At 47.4% G+C, this 20,498-nt stretch overlaps 1 protein-coding gene across 4 annotated transcripts; it reads right to left on the bottom strand.

The window, feature by feature from the left end:
• Positions 1 to 394: 394 nt before the first annotated feature.
• Positions 395 to 19,839, bottom strand: PCYT1A (phosphate cytidylyltransferase 1, choline, alpha). Of its 4 annotated transcripts, XM_033516867.1 has the most exons (10): positions 19,785 to 19,823; positions 16,995 to 17,250; positions 12,929 to 13,069; positions 10,102 to 10,201; positions 8,491 to 8,607; positions 6,400 to 6,551; positions 5,538 to 5,616; positions 4,695 to 4,837; positions 3,493 to 3,681; positions 395 to 2,935 (listed from the first exon to the last, which is right to left on the bottom strand). In XM_033516867.1, exons 3-10 carry the CDS (start codon positions 13,043 to 13,045, stop codon positions 2,729 to 2,731), a joined length of 1,104 nt encoding a protein of 367 aa, XP_033372758.1. In that variant the 5' UTR covers positions 13,046 to 13,069; positions 16,995 to 17,250; positions 19,785 to 19,823; the 3' UTR covers positions 395 to 2,728. The 4 variants fall into 4 exon arrangements, with proteins under 4 accessions (XP_033372758.1, XP_015492692.1, XP_015492694.1 ...); XM_015637206.2 differs by lacking the exon at positions 16,995 to 17,250 and having other exon boundaries at positions 19,785 to 19,839; XM_015637208.2 differs by lacking the exon at positions 19,785 to 19,823 and having other exon boundaries at positions 17,197 to 17,218.
• Between the last annotated feature and the right edge of the window lie 659 nt (positions 19,840 to 20,498).

The raw sequence follows: 20,498 nt of genomic DNA, 5'->3' as shown, positions 1-20,498 counted from the left end.
GGAGCTCACACCCCAGATCTACTGAAGAAGTGAAGTAGGGCTCTTTCACGTGAGTAGATGCCTCTAGATTTGGCAGCATCAGCTCTGCAGGGTTCTTAACTGCATGGTAGTGAAGTTTTGTTTTTCCACTGTTTTTCCATCTTTTACTTCATGTCTCTTCTGAATGCTTCTTTTGAAAACTGAGGGATGGCTCAGAGGTACGCAGGACAGCCCTGAAGCAGCAGCACTGCATGTATCTGTGGGCATGACAGGATCCTGGGGAACCTGGTTCATGTTTTGCTGGAAGATCAAGCTCTTACCTACTCCTGGTAAAACATGACAGTCCTGGAGAAGACTGGTCAAGGAATCCAGCAGGAAAAAAAAACAAAGGAAAAAAAAAAAAAAAAGACTAGACTGGGATTTCAGTGTCCAATTTAATTTCAGTGCAAGGAGGAAGCAGAGATTATTGGTTACAAGAAACAGCTCTGTTATTCCAAGCTACATGTAAAACCACAGCTGGCTTCTTACCAAGCACCCCAGATTTTGCAGAGAGACCAAGTGTGTTAAGGTCTCTGCAGAACAAGCCACCATCCAAAACACCATGGTTACCCAAACTTACAGAACACTGTTGCATAACTTGTGTTTAAAACAGTAGTAAGGCTCTAAAGCAGCCTGGCCTTTGTGAATTGGCTCAGGGAAGCAACCGCAACATCCGTACTGAGGGAAGGGTGAGGAAGGGAAGATAAGGGAAGAGACAATGTGGGTGATACAAAGTAAGTGTTCTACCACTCATAAACCAGAGGATTAATAACTGGATTCTACCATGTGACTGTTATTTGCTCCTTACAGTTTAAAATCCACAGCAGCCAGCCATGCTCCCACAGCTGTGCACATCCCTGCTGAAAGAGGTCCAAGTGGCAGATTAGGGATCCCCAAAACACCCTTTCCCATACTGGTTCTGGCCTCAAGAGAAGCACAGAACCTCTGTCAAGCCCTTTGGGCAGCATGACAAAAGACCATTAAGACAAAAGCTGGAAAGAAGCTGCAGCCTGTTCCTACCACAGGGCCACCATGTGCTCTGGAAGCATCACAACGTGCCGAGCTTGTGGCAGCACTTGATGAGTTTCCTCCTTGCATCTGCTGCTCCCCAAGCCTCACATCCTGCTCTGGAGACCTCCCTGCAGCATTGCTGACAGGGGTCTGAGCTGTCCTCTGTTTCCAGCACCACAGGATACAGGCAACTCAGCCCAGCAGCTCCACCCAGAGACAGTGGGTAACAGAACCAAACCCTGGCAGAAAAGCTCCACAGCTACAAGACAGCAAGGCAAATTTCTCCAGTGCTAGCTGCAGAACAGGGTGCACCAACCTGCTCTGCTCAGCCATGGGGAGTGCAAGTCCCCTTGGGGACCCACAGGCCACAAAGCTCAGTGTGTATCACAGACATGACAGCAGGCACAACTTGGACCATGGACTCAAACGAGCACTGTGTATTTAAATAACCTTAAAAAGCTGCAGTACTCTCTGATGCTCCTTCCACCCTGCCTCATGGAGCAGAGTGAGCAGGCATGGATTTGTGCATGTACTACACAAGCCAGGTAACTGTCACACAGGACTGGGGCCCTTCATCTGTCCAGCTGCACACACTGACACGGGCAGCGAACTGGCTGCTTTGCCCTTAGAGCAGCAACTTCGTGGCACCAGTGTGAAGGACTCCTCCAGCCCCTAGAGCACAGCAACTGAAACACAAACACACACACAGCACAATGCTGAGGGACCATTTGGACAGACACTAAAACGTGTAACACACCACAGACTGGAACAAGGAATTTCTCAAAAGACTACACACATTCATTTCCTACCTGGCCTCTCACACACTCAAGGAAATGCATGACAGCAAGTGCTCTGAAGCAAAGATTCATTCTCTTCTCTCCAACAGCAACTCAGGGCTCAATTTTACCTCAGGATTTAGCAGTCTTGTTAAGATTAGCTGGAAAGGCCTTTCCCCTGCAGCCCCTCCACTGTTTGGAGCCGTGAATGCTGTGCACTTTATGGGGTGTGCCACTCTACAGTGCTGCAAGTCCTTCCCGGGTGTAACTCCTGCGTGCCAAGCTGGTACCCCCTGCCCAGCACGTCCTCACTGCAACACACTGGGAAGCTCAGTTAAGAGCCATGCGAGCACTACAGGTCTGCTGGATAGATTCCTATCGGCTCCAGCCCAGAAGGGATGTCTCTATTTCCTAGAAGCCTCATTACACCACTGCTTTGTGTGTGCTCTCGAGGTCATGCTGGTTGAGGAACTGAGGGGTCTTTCGTTTGGCAATGGCACAGATAGTGCCTGGGGATAGGGGGGATAAAACAGAGGAGCTCAAGGAAAGAAGAAGACAGATGGGTCTTCCCACTCTCCCTCTTGCCTGGAGGCTTAACAAGGGAAAAGAAACCAAAACAAAAGCCACGCTTGAGTGCTATTCTTTGCCCTTTTAACGAATATTTTCTTAAAATATAAAAACCATCTTCACCCTGGAAACCGCTAGAACGTAAACAATAAAAAGGGGACTTAGGGAGAAGAAGGGAGAGGAGGTTTGAATGTGCTTCCAGGCAGCAGCCCTTGCTAAGAGCAACGGGTGCCTCCAAGGCCCTGTGCTCACCATCAGCCCTGTTCCTATGGCTCTCTTGCTCATTTAGAGTTCCCCAGTGGGTCTGGACTTAGGATTCAGTGATTAGCGGCCTGCAGCAAATCCTGGCAGGTAGGTTAATCCTCTTCATCCTCACTGATGTCATAGGTGACTGCAGACTTGTTCCTGGAGCGGTTGGCAGGTGAGGAAGGAGGAGTCTTGGTGGAAAAGGGCCAGCGGAAGGAGGGAGATGGCGAGCGGTCGTGTGTGGGGCTGCTGCTGGGACTCTGCTTTGGGCTGATGGCCTGCAGCATCCGGCCCTTGCCCTCTTTCAGCATGTGTTTCTGGTGAGGGAAGCACGAGGACAGTTAGCATGGATTACACAGTCATGGAAATGGACGCTACTTACAGCCCATGCAGCATTTTCAGTTGTGTCCCTTCAGAACTTCATGCTATTTAAGAGCAGAAAAAGCCCCAGCATCACTCGGCTTTGGAAACTGCACCCAGTGCAATCATCATTAATTTCCAAGAAATGCCTGTGATATTCACCCAAAAGTGCAGGAAAGCCTGGCATAAACAAGTAGCTTCAGACTCAGGCCAATGACAAAGTGACCACCATCCTCTTGGCAGCTCAGTGGTCAGCAGGGCACAAACTGGAGTTTACAGGCCAGCTTGTGGGACAGAGGAGTTTTTCACTCTACAATATAACTGGCATTATCTCCTTGGCAATGGTGAGTAGTCCCTGAAAATAGGCTGCCCAAGCCTGGGACACTTGTCTGGAGACTGGCAGCACACTGAGCACTGCAACAAATGCCAAACCTTTCCTATGCAGACTCTGCAGGAGCCTGTCTGTTAATGTCTCCAAAATTCCCTTTCCCATTTTCCCAGAACAACTCCTTACCAATGCGCCCTCTGGGCCAAACATCTCCAGGAAATTGCCGATGAACTCCCGGGACTTCTCTTCCCACTTCTGAATGAGATCAATACTCTTCTCTTCCACTTTCTGGACAAATTCCTTTGACTTCTCCTCTACATCCTTCACCCTCTTTTTCACCTTGTCCACACGTTCCTGGAGGTGATATTTTTTCTCCTGCACAGAGAGTGGTGGATCAGAATACAGCTCACCAGATTTGAGTGGAGACCATCTCTGCTCTGTGTTACTACACTGAACTGCTGCTTGAGATTCAGCATCCCCATTAGTCTGATGACACTTCTCCTTCACTTCCATGACACTTCTTTCCTAGACTACATGGCAGACACAGTGGGGCTGTGAGACACTCTGTGGCAGGCACTGGCACAGTACACAAAGGAAAACTAAAGCCAGAGATAAGCACTATCTAATAGGAGTGCATGGAAGAAGGAAATATTTATACAGCACACAGATTAGAATGACTTGCTGTAGGTCTCTCTTGCATATCACAACAGCACCAGTCTTTCTGCTGGGTATTTCTAAACAGAGGGAGAGTTATGTGCCAAAGAGAGGCCAAGCAGCTGTTACCTCTCCTGTTTTATTGTTCACAGGCACAGTATCTGAGTGATAAAAAAAATGTTTACAACTTTACTTTCAACATCAAAAATATCTTCTGCCATGTATTCTTTCTGAGGGCTAGAGCTGCACGGCACAGGATCAGGGCATATCCTACTGTCCTACCCAAGCACTGCTGTTCCAGGAAGGGAACAGCACATTGGAAACAGCATCAGATTTTATCCTAACAAATGACTCTACCCTAAGGATGTGGCTGGGGGAAGAGGAGAGGGGTGAGACAGCAGTTGCTATCAAGAAACACTCACTCTTCATTCAAGAAAACACACATTTTGTCACATACCCTCTCCTCAGCTCTTTCAATAGGTAAGACATCATCATGACATCACTGACAAGAAAGCAGTATTAGCAGCCCCCCAGTTTGTCTGAGTAGGTCCCTGAGGTGATTTCAGGAAGTCTAATTTCTACTCCAAGGACACTGGTTTAGTGCCAATGCTTAGCTCTGCAGACAGGCCTTTCACTGGCACACGGCAGGACTGTGCTATCACTAGACAAGACTCTCTTCACACTTTGCAAGATTCTGGCTCCTGCAGCATGTGGTGAGACCCACTTCAACTCACGTTTATGAAGCTGACATTGAGCTCCTTGGCCGTGTAGCCCCGCTGCAGGTTCCGCCTGGCATAGACGTCGTAGTCCCGCACGATGCGCGTGATGATGTCGGATGTGGAGATGCCCTCAGTCCTCTGGGTCGGTGCAAACATGCCTAAAGTTGGGGAAAAGCTTGAGCAGGATACACGGCAAAAAGCTGCTGCCACCTCTATTAGGAAACAATTTATCTTGTCAAGAGCTCACTTCCTAATTATTCCCACATCTTTGTCCTTAAATGTACAATACCAGAGCCATCCTTTCTGGGATGCCTAAGTAAGACCAAAACATGCCAAAAGCCTGTCAAAATACCAGGTATTCTAATGAAAAGGTCCTCACTTTAGCTGTTTTAAATATTGACTGCACACAGAATAGTCTGGGGCAAGGACAGGACAAGGGGTCCTACATTTTAATGGATGGAAATATAATACTCTGATGGCTGAGTTTGGATAGATATAAAAAAGCTGCACCCCCAGTGAATTTTACAGCAAACAGCTAGAGGTGCCCCTCTGCTAAGTTCATTAGACTCCCCATTTGTGAGAATCTCTAAATCAAACTGTAGTATATTTTCAAGAGGTTGCTGTTAATTCAGTCAAAATAACTAGATTGAAATTAGGAATTAATGCTGGACCATGCTTGGGATGGGACATGGAATAGTCCTAGTGTTATGAAGCAGGGCCCAGAGCTGCTTTTTCTGGCCACCAGAGCCTCCTGGACAGACCTTGTTCCCAGAGGGACATAATCTTGCATTACAGAGGTACAGGAAAAACTACAGAAGATTTTGACAGGAAGCCCTGGAGAATCTGAGGGGGACGCACCTGCTTCTTTTATATGCTTATAGACATCATCACTGCCAGCAGAAGAGTAGGGGATGTCATCATGTGCAACAAAGTCGATCTGAAAATTTAAAAAGCAAGTCAACATTTTATCTGGAAAGTGCAGATGTCCTGCTGTTGAAAGATGGTAACTTTCGGCTCAACACCTCCACTCAGGGGTGTGAGAGAGAACAGCAAGACACTTCCCTCTTACAACACAACAGAGTTGTGTTCTCAGTGGCAATTGCCTGTGAATTGTAAGCAATGACAGAGAGGAAAGAAAAGTCTGGGAATAAGGGCACAGCTGCTCTAAACTCCACAGAGAAATGGCTTGTTAACGGCAACAACGGTAAACTAAGCAAGGTCCCCTGGAGACTCCTTCACTTCCCAAAGCTGTTCAACAGATGTTAGAGATTCCTTCCACTTTATCTCACCAACTGATAAAAGGCTTTCAAGACAACTTGTCTGGTCTCCTGTGGCAGGGAAGCCGATGTATATCTAAGCTGCTCCTGCTGTAAGCAGGGAGTTGGACCAGACACCCCCCAGAAATCCCTTCTAACCCATGTAATCCTCTCCCTACTGCATTTCACACCTATCAGTAACCAGCACCGACTTCTCCTGAAATAGTGAGAACCCTCTCAGGCTTTTTCACTGTGTCACAATCTCTACTTTATTTTAGCATTACATGCCAGCTCAGCAACTACACTTCCAAGAAGCTCACAATTCCCATAACCCGGTTCATTCTATATTTAAGGAGCTTCAACAGAAACAGTTTGCTCAGGCAGAGGTCACCCCCAAGGATGAATTCTTGCTGTAAACAGAGAAGCTAATCAAAATTCCAAACAGATCAGATACCACAAATTACCCTGTGCTCTGCCAGGAACTCGGGTGTGAGGGTCCAGGGTGCATTTCTCACCACCTCATCCACGTAACGACAGTGCTGCACAGCATCGTAACGCTCGTTTTCGTTCATTACCGTGAAACCCTTGAAGTTGTGGGTCAGCTCGTCACTGCAGACTGGAGAAACAGGCAGAGAACACTGAGTCTGAGGCACTTACCCCAATGATTTACAGTAAAAGGACCTTGCCCACACCCTGCTGAACCAGACAATGCCAGCAGCTGACAGAGGCTGGTGTTTCAAACCCAGCTTTCCAGCCACAAAGCATCAGGAACTGGGACCTCTGCAGGACACTTCTGGGCAGGCTGTTTGGGGAATTTCTGCCCAAGCTGGGGACCCACACCCCAAGCCTTTAAGGTCTCCAGAGCTTACAGCACTTATCAAGAAAACCAGCCAACACAGAAGACCACTCTTCTGTAAGAAATGGCACCTAGTGGTCTGCTGGGCAGAAATCTGTGCTTAAAGCAATGGATGTCTCAGGCTTGAATCAGGCAATAAGTTTTCTGAAAAAACTTATTGCCTGAACTTCTGATTTCATAAAATGCCATACCACAGCCTATTTCTTGGAAAGATACATTAAAACAAAGGGGGAGTTCACAGGATCAAACTTAATTATTATGTTCTATGAAAAAGTAAATTAAAACCTCTTCATAATCTGCAATGTAAGATATTGAGGAAGGAGTTCTATTTGATTATCAGACTCAAAAGTAAACAAGGCATTACCAGTCTCACTGGTATTGGATATATTTATGTTCTAGACAAACAGATGATAAAGAGTGGGGGAGATTGTTCCCTGCTTGGAGCTAATGTGCTCTTGGGATGTGGCCTGCAGCTTCAGTCCTGGTGCAAGGGGAGCAGTTCATTGCCCTCTTCCTCACCTGTCTCCTAGAGGCACAGAATGTGGTTACACTCCTTGCTATTTTAATATGTTAATAGTTTGACCTGAAGTTATCTTCCTGTTCGTTGTAGTGTTTATGTACATGGGGATGTCTTTCAGCCTTTAAGATTTCTAAGCTCAGGGCAGTTTGTAGGTTGGAGCAACTGTTTCAGCTCTCCTCTCTCTCTTTCCCTCCCAGACACTACTGCAGCACACAAGAAGTGCAGGCATACTACTATTAAAATGCTCTCAGCAATAACTGTGGTAAGGACACAAACCACCCAAGGATGTTATAACTGTTCTATGGCAGGGTGAGAATTGCATTTTGCTTCACAAAGACACTGGGAGTTGAGAAAACTAGTTAAAGGTATTTTCAGTTCTCATACATTGGCATCATTATGCAGCCTGACCAGGGGTCAGCTCCTGACAGACAATCACAGCCTGATGTGCCCTTAGCATGGGTGCAGGGATGGGCAGAGGCACTGCCTGGACAGAGGCCCATGTACTGCAGCAGCCAGAAGAGAGATATCTTTTTTCCTGTTACATTCTTGAAGGAGCCTGGCTGAAACACCTCTGCTAGATCCCTTCAGGCACTCAGCCAGACACTCTTGGCATCATCTAAAGACCTATGACCTAACAGACAAAATGGGGAACTTCTATTTGAAGAAGGAAGGCCTCACTGACTTCCAGGTGTCCAGGCACATGCCCAAGAAACCACCAAGATCTCCACGCTCCCAGTGGGATCTGTCTGGCACTGAGCAATCTCCAGCAGGAAACTGAAGCCTGGAGTGACTTGCAGGGCAATAGAGGTGAAAAAAGCAGCTATGGAGGGACTCATACTTTAGCTGTCTCTTTTATGAGTCAAAAGTAGATGCTCAACTTATCTCTAGTATATTTTGATAGTCAGATGTGCAACTCACCCGTACCTGTCACAAAATAGAGGGGTCAAATTAAAACAACATGATCAAAAATCTTTTCCTTAAGCACTCATTTGGTACAGGATAACTTTCTGCAGACATATCCAATCCTCAACATTTTGCAATAAGACTCCAGCAACATTTAGGATAAGTGTCTGCAGTGAGAGTCACTGAGGCCACAAGACAAAACCCCTGTATGCACAACCACAGACAGAGCTAAACTGTACTCCTGCAACAGCCAAAGTCAACAAGGTCACTCCTTACCTCCAACAATGAGGTATGTGTTTGGGAAGAGGTTCTTTGCTTGCATCAAGGCCCGGGCATGTCCAGAATGGAACAAGTCAAATATTCCATCAGCATAAACTCTGACAGGGCGATCCACTGTGCCAAAGGGACAGAGACAAATGTGAATATGCCTTCCTGGAGAAGCAGCTGCTGCTCATACTCACATTTGAGGACCTTCTGAAAGTAATGGAGGTGTTAGGAGATATTACAGAATGCAGCACCATAATCAGGACAGAACTGTGAAGATAAATGCTTGGCTCTCTGCCTTCCCATGTGGAAACAAATGCATCTGAGCACAGAGCTGAAATACAAATGCATTTAAAAGTGGACTGAAAGCCTACCATGTATCACCCAAACAAGGGAGAGCAAGGGAAATGCAAACCCTGAACATTTCCCTTCTATGGAAATCCAAATGCACAATTAACTTTTTGCTCAACAGTGAGATAGCAGAGGGGACCTGGCTCAAATGTTTCACAGGTGCCTGATTTCCTCCTGCCTGCCAGGTTGGCATCTCAAGACCTTTACAGCATCCTCCTCTGCAGCCTGCTGCCACAGTCTGGTTGAGGGACCAGCATCATTAGCTCCCCCAGACATATACAGTGTGTGGCATTATTCAAAAACACAGATGAACTACTCAAAGAAAAGCAGACACAATTCTGTGTCTGCAAAAGCTTTCTGTATGCCAGAAGAGGGCTGGTCCTAGCAGACCTTTATGAATGTTCATTCACATTCTGCAAAGGGGATGGGATATCTTTATCTTTCCTTTGTACCTACAGCAGCTACAGTTCCTGAGCACAGACACAAACAGCAACAAGGAATTGTGCACTGTATTTTAGTCTTGGCAGGCAGGAGAGCTACCACTGCTGAAATCAGAGACTGTTGTGCCAACTCTGGAGATTTTCATTTGGGAAATTAATGCAGACTGTGAAATACACTGGGTTTTCAGAACCTCTGGCAGGAAACCACAGCCAGGTCTCAATCTGAGCTGGCTCATCTCTCAGTAGCAGCCAGGTAGACAGAAGTGCTGTCTGCACACGTGGTTTGGCAGGAGAGGGCCGTCATCCTTCAGAAGTCTGTTGTGCCTCTGCTTCCCCTTTGGACTTGCAAAGGGGACAGTGTTTCTCCCAGCCTGGTTTAGAGAATAATAGGACACATTCTTGTTGTGGGGCTGGTCTGTGGTGTTTAATGACACTGACTTTAATTCAAACCCAGGCTAGAATGGGACATTCTGGACAAAGACATAAATTGGTTTTACTTGCCTGCTTCAAGTTGCAGAAAATATGACTTTTAAAGTGCTTAACTTTAAGCTACCTCAGATAAAGTACTACAGAAAGTGTGCAGTTCTATGGCTGTCAGTGGCTCAGCTAGAGTTTAAAACAAATATCTGTAGTGCCCTCACACAAACTCGAATTTCAGGTGTACTGACGGGCCAAATTTCCCATGGAAACAGTTATCTAATCACCAAAGCACTCCCTAAGTCATTGGCTGTAAACCTGGTCCAAGGCTTTGTCTCAGAGATATCCCAATCATACCCACACCCCCCAAACCCAAGATTTATACAATTCCCTTCCAGTCTGTGCTCTTACTTACAAGGGGTCCCTCTCATGGCTTCTTCATACGTTACTCTGATGTATGGCTTGCTGTAGTCGATCTCCACTTCATCTGAGAATGGAGCTGGCTCCCTCAGCCCCTAAACAGCCAGCAAAGTTTCACTGTGAGAGTGCAAAAAGCGAGGGCAGTTCATAGTTCACAGGCACTGCCATTGCAGTGTCCTAGTCAACAGGTGACTCATTGTGCCTCTGCACAATTCAGACACATGTATTAAAGACTAATTAGTGCAAAACCTCAAAACAGCCTTGCAGGCTGATTATCCTGAGTTTAGAGAGGAACAGAGTGAGAAAATAAGGGTTTAGAAGACTGTATTTATACTGGACCAAGAAAATCAGAGAATCAGAGCTGCAGCTGCTAAACTCAGACTTTTGACAAACAGCAGTTCACAGTAGCACAAGCCAAGCTTCCAACCTCACTGTCACAACTCCAGCTGTGCCCACTCTGGCAAGACCATCACTCTGCTCTTCCTGAGTGTTTGTGCTGTGATGTACAAACTAACAGCTCCTTGATTTGAGCATATGAACAGAGCAGAAGAGCAATACTAACTGCAGCACTAACTCCCAGGGAATGTGTGTGTTGCCACCATTTCTGAGCCATACAAATGAGAGACTGATCTTCATCTGTGGCAGAATAACTTCAACTGCTGCAAGAAAACTCCTCTAGCCTGCTAGCTTGACCACACAGTACATTTAATCAACAGCTGAAGTCCAGGCATCATTTCTGGTCTGCTCTGAATAGAAATGAAACATCTGCCCTTCCCATTACAAAACAAAAGGCTCAATTTCCTTCTAGCTGGGAGGTGTAAGGCTGCAATGGACATCTTGTTCCTGAGTCAGAACACTAGGAAACAAGCTTGCAAATCATTACAATAGTACCTTCAAGCTGAAAACGGCTAATCTGCAGTTTCCTCTCTGGCTTCCTGTCCCACTGCAGAATCATGGCAGTGTCCAGTACCACTGCAACCACAAAAACCACTGCTGTTCTGGCCAGTGTCGTTCCTTATTAGAGTGCTTATAGTGAAATGCACAGGAAAACAACTACTGACCACTACATGCAAATGAACTGCTACTGCTGAACATCTCCTTTAAGTTACTGAGGGCTCCACGTTTCACACAGTACCTCCTCTACCAGGATCCTTGCTGTCAGATAAGGCCTGCAGATCTTTCATCACTGCCATTAAGTCTAGGACTTCCCTATAAAACCAGATTCTTGGCAGTTTAGTTGACACATACCTGATACAAAGTTAGGAATAAAAGCACATAAAAGCCCTATCAAAATTATCAGAGGAACAGAGAGGCATGTCCTCAGAAGGTCCTGCCAGAGTCCTGCCCTTCTCCTGCAGGGCCAGTGAGGGTCAAAACTCAACCTGATGTGCACAATACAACAGGCTTATGTGTCAACAGGTTTGTTACCACCATCTGCTGCTGAGCTTCAGGGGAACATTCTGCCAACAGCTGCTTAGTTGGGAGTGGAAAGGGCTTCAAGGTAATCTCACAGTTAGGCAACACTACTACTCTCATTATAATAAATAAAACTTTTGCAAAAGGAAATAAAAAATCTTTCACCAGGACTGTGTTTGCCCTGTGGCTAAAAAACAGGCAGGAAGCTCAGAAAGTGGTTAGGTATTACTTGTCTTGTGCTGTTCACAGATGTTTTACTTCTAACAGAGGACAGACATGAACTTGAAGAGCAAGTGACTCCCATGGAATAATAAATAACCTGCACACTTCTCTTTCCTTACTGAAATACATGGGATCTTTCAGAGGGACAGGGTGTGTTTTTGCAACAGTGAAGGATGTAAAGATTCTGTGGGATAAGTTACACAACAGCTCAAGCCTCTCTCCCCAGTGCCTGCCTCCTCAGTTCTCACTGCTGGTGCTGCTCTTACTTCATCACCACTGTCAATGCTGTGTGACAGGGCTGCAGCCCTCCTGAAGAGCAGAACGTTGTCATCGAGGAGGGAAGTTGCAACACATCACCACATTTTGCCAAGGACCATGACCCTGGTATGACATGGCAGGGATGGTAGCTGGCTTTTGACAGAGATAAGAAAAGAACAACTAGAGCACATGTGATGCACAGGACAGCTCCAGGAAGAGGGCAGAGAAGAACTATAAAAAGCCAATTGTCGCAATAATGTGGCAAGGACAAGTTAAAGACAGCCTTTTTCAGTAGCATTAACTGGATCAGACCCCCTTCAGAAAAGATCCCACTGGTTTTAGCTAGTTAAAGCCACCCCAAGGTTGATCTAGAAAATAAATCCTTTTGGTTGTTTGTTGTGTTTTTTTTCTGGACACTCCCAAAGTACCAGCAACAAAAATGCGGTCTCTCTCCAGACCAAGAAAATGGAATGAACAGTGATCTTCCCAGTGCATCAGAGCATGGATTCAACAAATCCATCCTTTCTTCAGGTGCTTACAGGCTTCAGACCCTCCTGCAGTTGTTATGTGCTTCTCTCTCAGTGGGCCACTTAAAACCCTCCTATGAGAAATGCTTACTTCTCCATGGCTCTCTAAATGCATGCCTCTTTGGCTCAGCTTAAGTGACAAGCCGGACACACCACAAAAGCAGCTTAGCAATGCTTGCCTCAGACCTAATTTAAGCCCACGTTGTAAGTATGTTATTAGTATGAACAAAGGAAGATTCCAAACTGGATTTGCAAGAAGGAGAGCTACTGTCATTTGTTTCTTATCCCCTGCCCCCTCTTGTTTCTCTGTCCACAGACAAACCACCACCTGTACTGAGCTGTTACAGCTCAGTGTCCTCATCTCACAGGCTCCCAAAATTCTTATCTCTGCTTACTTACAAGTGAGCGTCGGGACATTTTTGGAGGGATTCCATCCAGCTCTGTTGCCCCATTAGGGCCTGATCCATCTTTTCTTCTCTTTCGGGAATTCAGCCTGGAGGAGGTCGGTGGCTCCATCTTGCCAAGCACGTCCAGAAAGCACTGGAACAAAATGAAGGAGAGGGAAAAAAGAAAAAAAAAATACAAGAGATATTTCTCAGTTCTTCCAAAACAGAATCAGTCAACTGCAGGCACAGTGTACAGAAGGTCAGTGCAAAGACACAGCCACCTCACAAGGGGCTTAGCCAGTTGTATTTGGCATCAGCTGCCAAGACTTGACAAACAGTGCCTGGTGGGAATACTGAATCATTTAATGCAACTCAGAGCTGTTCTGCAGAGAGAAGTGTGCAGCAGTCAGCTGGCTGGAGAGACACTGAAACAAGAGTTGCAATGCAAATTACAAATCATTACTACGAGGTTAATAATGCTATTTTTGCATCTAAAAGGCAACCTAAGGATTATGGCATGCCCAGCTCACATTCAGCCCTCATCCAGCTCTCATTTGGATTCTTTACCTTTTACACCCCCAGGGCACCTGCTGAGTGTGCTGCATCCCTCTACAGTCCTGAAGAGAAAAAGGAAGGTCTATGCAGAAGGATAAGGGCAAGGGAAGGGCTCGTAACTTAAATGAGTTTAAATAGGCTTGCTGTTTGCTTTGTCGTTTGTGTCAGACCAAGCTGCAGCTCCTCAGTGGGGTGAGCCCACCTGGGGATGGCTGCCACCGTGTTCCACTCTTGTCCCTTGTCCCCACTGCAGTGGTGACTCAGCAGATGGTGAAGCAGCTGCTGACACTACATTAGGCCACACTTACTTCTGGCACTTTATATACCAGTTTGCAATTAGTGGTGGTTCAGCTGAACTGCTTCTCTGATGAACAGACAGATATACCACCAATTTGGGACAGAAATGGTGACAGTTATAAGGAAGGAAGCTATTTGTTCTTTGGGCTGGAATCACTGAACCTTTCCAAAAGGGCTGGAGTATTAGTAACTCAGCTGAAGGAAAAACAGAGATTTATACGAAGGCATGACAGTGAATATTCCCTTTCCAGCTGCTGCAGGAGTTAGAAATGGGTGCTAGATTTGCAAAAACTAAAAAGCACCACTATCTCTCTCGTTAACTTGAAGTGTGCCCCTCTCCAGTGTAGGACATGGCACTTCTGGCCTGCTGTTCCGGAGAACAGCATGACCCCTCCACCCAGCAACGATCCTTAGGTGCGTGCCTCAACTCCCTAACAATAAGAGTGGTGGAATTTAAAGAGGTGTGGAATTTAAAACGTCTCCCCACCCACATGCAGTGGGTGTACTGGAATGTTAGGTGGGGCAAGTGCAAGGTGTGACAGAGAGCAGATGCCCCTCTGAATAACCACCTTCTTCAGCAGCAGAGGGGCCCTGCTGAGTGTTCTACTTGGAATGAGCTGGGACTGTCCTCGCTAAGGGCCACTGGCAAAGCCCTGCTGTTTGGCAGGCAAGAAGGGTGTGCTTTGTTAAAGAGCTATTAAGTAGCAGATTTAGTGATCGGTCTTACTCAAGCACACATGACTCAAGATTAAGGAATGCTCCAAAGTAGTAAGTCCAATGCAGTTTAACGAGATGCAAATATCTCTCCCTCCCTCCTACTGAGCATCAGCATGATGATACCTTATGGACAGTTTTAGGGTCAGGCACAGCTGAACTGGTTTGGGGCTACACACATATAAGTATCCCTGGCTGCTCTGCTAGACCTACCACAATGTGTTAAGAACAGGGAAAGAGAATCTTAGGTCAGTAGAGAGCCAAAAAATACTGTGGAGAAGATAAAAGTGAGAGTCAAGAGCAGCCACAAGGACATTCCAGAGCTGTGTGACCCATCCAGCACTTACTCCATAATGCCTGTGAGTCAAGCTTGCCGTTTCCCCCATTCCAGTAATTGAATTACTGTTTCCTGAGAACAAACATATGGGAGGGTGCAAACATAACCTCAGGCAAAAAAAGTTTGGAACCCTCAGGTCCAAGTCTTCAAACATTTAAGCAAACATTTAACTTTCAGGTGAGATCTATAAATGCAGTATAAATAATATATTGCTATAAATGCAGTAGCTTCCAGAGTGCCTCTGTGAAAACACAGGGTATGACAAGTCATTCTTACATTTTGCAAGGTGTCATCTTGCAAGCACACTCTGTGTCAGTCATTTACCACCGTGGTCCTAGCAGAAACCATGAAGTTCCAAAAAAGCAGCAAACATCTGTCTCTGGTTCAAGAAACCCCAGAATCCATGGAAACACGGGGGAAACAGCAACTGATTTTCTTGTTATTTGGTTAAAATAATGTCACTGTGCTTCAAGTCACCTGTTGGTCTCTGACCACTTTCCTTCCCTTGGGAGAGAATTAAAAAGGTCTGTTAATGTGCTGAATGCAGACATTCTGAACCACTGCCCAGCAAAACATCAAAACCTGGGGGTTTGGCGCTGAAGCACAGACACAGCAGCCCCACACACAACCAGGTGAAGCTCTTCCCACAACAGCATGGCCCATCAGAGCAACCAGACTTCACTGCACACAAATACAGTCTCTGCTGAATTACCACCAGCCCCTTGCTGCTGGGTGCAGATCTCATGGCCAGCCAAAGAACTGCAGGTTACAGTACAGGGCAGCACTGTCCCAGCTCAGAAGAAAACTCAAGCTTCTTTCAGCTCCTCCCACACCCAACCATCTGCTCTCCTCCACCCTAACTTTTCCATTTCTCAGGGTATACACAGATAGTTAAATGATGGCAACAACAACTTAAGTGAATGGATTCCAACTTGGGAGATTCTATTATTTGCTGTGCATTAAATCAGCAGCAGTGGTGAGACAGCATCAGCCACACAGCAGCAGCTCTAGCCAATGTACCAAGTGAGAAACCATCTTCAAGGGTGGGATGAAAATAAGCTCTGTCTGCTTACAGACAGATAAGGATACCTTATCTGACCTTACAGGTGAGATGTTGCTGAAGTAGCCTCTGCAGTGCCTGGACAGCTGGGCTGTGCACCTCGTGAGTGACACAGCTCTGTTAATTACTCAAATAAATGCAGAAATGAAACAATAATTTTACCACTGTTCAGAACTTTAAAACCTCTGTCCTGCAGCTAGTGCATTTCTGGGAAGTCCTCCCACCACCAGGCTTGTCTTTATAAAAAATGGGAACACACCACACTTTACCGCAATAAACCTACTAATCTTAGAATGCTTCATTTTGACCCAGGTGACTAAAATAGCATCCCAAACAATTATTTATCACTAGTGGGATCCAGCATCTGTAGCTGAGTTTAACACATGAGGACACAGCTTTGCTTCCCCAAATGCATAAAAAACTGCCTGTTCTAAAATTAATTACATTTGCAGCAGATGGGGAAGAGGAAAGAGAAGATAACTCTCAAAGCTCATTCTGAACACTCCAAGATAGAAACCAGGCATAACCAGAAGAAAGAGCCTTGCTGTAAAATATTAACATTGTTCTATTTTAAGGTGTCACCATCCTGCATTATTGAGTTCATGGCTGAATAAGAGAAACTGCTCGAAAGGAGCAAAGCTGGAAATGCCTCATTTGAAAAAGCCACGGGCATATCACAGCCTCTGCACCACTTTATAAAACACTCAAGGCTTTTCTCCTGAAAGTTATTTCTTTGGTGCATCCTGTATCAAAGAAGGGCCTTGCATCACCTGCCAGCTAGCTCACTGAAAGAGAAACCTGCACAGGCTCTGCGAGGAGCAGTTGACTGCCAGATGGGAAAAGAGTTGCTTTTCCTGTCAGGGAATCACTGAATCCCACTGAAACACAGTCAGTTCTGGGAGGGGAAAAAGGACAAGCATTGATTACTAGAAATTATATATATATATATATATATATATATAGGCAGGGAAGGAATTTAAAACTTCTCCCTTAGTGTCAGTTAACTACACCATCATCAGAGTTGTAATTTAACCACAACACCAAAGTTCACACCTCTGGCAGGTGGAAGATGTCAGAATAGGCCCAGCAAATCTTCCTGCTTAGCCAAAGCTTTACCTCACTTTATGTCTGCACCTTTATGGACAGTGCTGCCATTTTTTAGTCTTGGTGGAATCAGAACTCCAGCATCACACTACACCAGAGAAGCAGGTCAGATCTTTCTGCACTCTAAGCACACTGATGGCATGAGGACCTGGCCCATCTGCCTTTTTTTTGATGTCCTGAAGAGCTTCTTGGAGAGTAGTAACTGCAAACCTACATCAGTAGCAGGATTTCTTCTGCCATTTCTGCTGCTTTTCACTTGCAGATTTACCTGTGAAGCAAAATAAATGCTGCTACTTAAACTGAAAACCAGCTTGCTGTAACAACTCAGTAAATGCTCCAGCCCAAGGCTGTCTCAATTCCCAGCAGGGACCCAAAACACAAGATTGGAAGCTGGACCAGCGAGGCCCTGGGCCACCCATAGCTCCCTGGGTGGCACCGCCTGCTCCAAGGCTGTCCTATCGTCCCTCTGAACCTGGGAGGCGTTGACACAGTCAGATGTGACTGTCATGTGCTGCTTTGCCTACAAGATCATTGCACTTTACAGGAACAAGATACTTCTCTCCTGCTGACTCATCTGCAGGCAACACTACTAAACTTTGCACTCTGCCAGCTGTCTGCAGAGAATTGCCTTGACACATGGACAGCATGTAAGGCAGAGCCTCAGGGAAACGGGAGAAGTCCTGTCACTTCAGATAAGTCCCTTGCCAGGCTATAAAGTATCAAAGAGACCCTGCATTCTTCTGCATTCCTTGACCATAAATCGAAGAGAATCCTTTTCCCCCTGTTCTCCCTCATCTGCAACCTCCAGTCTCCAATTAACCTTACTGGTGTATCCCTGTGGAGATCTGTGGAGACAGAGACCTGGGAGAGGTTAATCACAGAAGACTCATCATGGATCTCTCTTCTATCAGTGCTTAAAAATCTTGCCCAGTCTCCAAGGCAACTTCATGCCCAGCCCAGCCTTGCCAGGCCCAGCTCTGTCCCAGTCTCCAGATGCAGAGCATTTGCCTGGAAACAGAGTGCTGCTGGCTATGACCCAGCCTGCTCACCTCCAGACAGACTCTGACGCTCCCCACAGTCAGCATCTGCTCTACCTGGATGATCGAGCCCTTGAGCCCCTTAGAAAGGTTATTGCAGGATCTGGCACAATCACATTCACTTGTAAAACACAGGCAGCTTCAGCTACTTTGGATCAAGATCAACAAAAGCAGCTGTCCCACAGTATGTTAAAATCCACACGAACATAGGAAAGGATTCCTGTTCAGCCAGTGCCACACATTGGTCCAACAGCATCCACACCTTTGCTATACCTGCTAAAACAACCCCCCAGGCCTTGCATCCCCTACTGGCACTGGTAACACTCAGAGCCTGAGCATACACAAGCTCTGGTATCCATGTCCTGCAATCAAAGGAAAGATGCTGCTTCTTACCAACAAAGTCCCAAACAGCTTAACATAATTTGTCCTAACCACAACAGAAAACAGTTCAGTGTGGTCACCTAGATAGTGTTGCTAAGTAATACACACATAAAAAAGAGAAACTGCTGTCAAGACCTCTGTGAACTCACAGCCCTTCTGGGTACCTCCAGGCACTCAATGTCTCAACATGTGACAGCCTCTGCTGGGTGAGTGAAGCAGCAGAAAAAGTTTATGCAGAATACCAGAAAAGATACTGTCAGGGATAATGAAGTATGATGATAGGTGGCCATTCTGACCTGACTTCTGCACTGTTTCGTTTTTAGCAACAGAGCTTTTTGAGACTGGAGGTGTAAACCTCCTTTAGCAGGTTTACAGACCAATACCAATTCCTTACTGAAAGAGTTATTGTTTGTGGCTCGTGGTAGAGTGATTTCAAGACTGTTACGACCCAGATCTTGCAGTGAGAAACTTCTAAATCAGGAATTTTAATAAGTGTATATATGGCAAATATCTTCAGGAAATAATGCCTGGGTATTTGTCATCTGAATTTCAAAACCAAATACATTGGCAGTCCTCAGACCCTGGGGTCCTGCAGATGGAAACCCAGCATTACCTGTTTCTGACCACCCCAACCTCTGCCACGGTCCTGGTGCGGCAGCATCCCAGGGTGGGGACAGAGACGTCACCTGCAGCTTCCTGCACCTCCCTCCACAGCGAGTGAGGACTACAGAGGAGCACCACAGCTCTCAGAATTCCTGAGGACTTCAAGTCCAATTACAAAACAATTAATCAGTGCAGCCAGGACTTCGGTGGACACAAAAAGCGGGTTAGAGGACATGTGCGCCTACGCAGCGGCTGGGTCACACCTTTCCTTGCCGCAGCCAGGGTCATCTCCTCACTGTCGTCCCTAGGCCTTGACTGTCCCCTGGGCGGGGGGATGTTCCCCGGAACCCCCACGCTCCAAGCGCTCAGGATGCACTACAAAAGTTTCCCATTGGCCTGTCTACCTCTGTCTTCTCTCAGCTGCCAGTCCTGCCATCTCGGAGGATCACGCCCGAGCCCCGGCCTCTGCCCAAGCCCCCACAAAGGGGACGCAGCACATCAGGACCACCCCAGCAGACACTGCCCTCCTGCCCAAAGCCAGCGCTCCACGTCCCGCCCGGCCAACACCTCCCGAAGCCCCCAGCCTGTGCCACGGCCACCGCCCTGCGAGAGGGGCCTGGGGAGGGACCCCTGACCGGGGAGCGTGCGGTGCCCTCATGTGCCGCCAGTCCGAACCCACTCAACAGCCCCGGTTCCGTGACAGGCACCGCTCCGCTCCCTGTCCGCTGCACCCACAGCCCCCTCAGTGACAGCCCCCCGCTCCCTCCGGACGCCCCCCTACCGGCGCGCCGCTCCGCAGCCCAGCCCGGTGAGTCCGGCCCCGGCCCCGCCGCCGCTCCGGCCCCGCCCCGCTCCCGCCGACGCCAGCGGGGCGCGGGCGGAGCCGCTGCGTGTCCGCCCGGAACCACGGGAAGGGACCGGGCCGCCGCGGGGAAGCCGCGTCCCGGGAATCCGCCCCTGGAACCTCCGTTCCGGCTCGCGACGGTCCTGCCCCGCGGCTCTTGGCGTCACAGCCTGAGCTGGAAGGGACCCACGAGGATCATCGAGTCCAACTCCAGGCCCTGCACAGCACCATCCACAAGAGTCACACCAAGTGCCTGAGAGCCTTGTCCAAAGGCTTTTTGAGCTCTGCCAGGCTTGGTGCCATCACCACTTCCCTGGGGAGCCCGGTCAGTGCCCAGCCACCCTCTGGGGAAAGAACTTTTTCCTGATAGCCAACCTGAACCCCCAGGACACAGCTTCAGAGCACTCCCTGGGGTCTGTCACTGTCACCACAGAGATCAGTGCCTGCCCCTCTGCTTCCCAACGTGAGGAGGGGAGACTGTGATGAAGTCTCTCCTGGATCATCCAGGGTATGGATGTATCCAGTGTGAATTCCCGAGGCTCTGGAAGGAGAGAGCTGCCCTGCGTGTCCACATCGTGCAGTGCTTCAGCAGTGGCTCAATCTTTCTCCAGGGAAAATACAGCATCCCTTACCTGTCCCGTGCCACAGCCA

Source organism: Parus major, chromosome 9 (assembly GCF_001522545.3).
Source record: "Parus major isolate Abel chromosome 9, Parus_major1.1, whole genome shotgun sequence".
In the NCBI taxonomy this organism is placed as follows: Eukaryota; Metazoa; Chordata; class Aves; order Passeriformes; family Paridae; genus Parus; species Parus major.
This window is presented reverse-complemented; position numbering and strand designations above follow the sequence as displayed.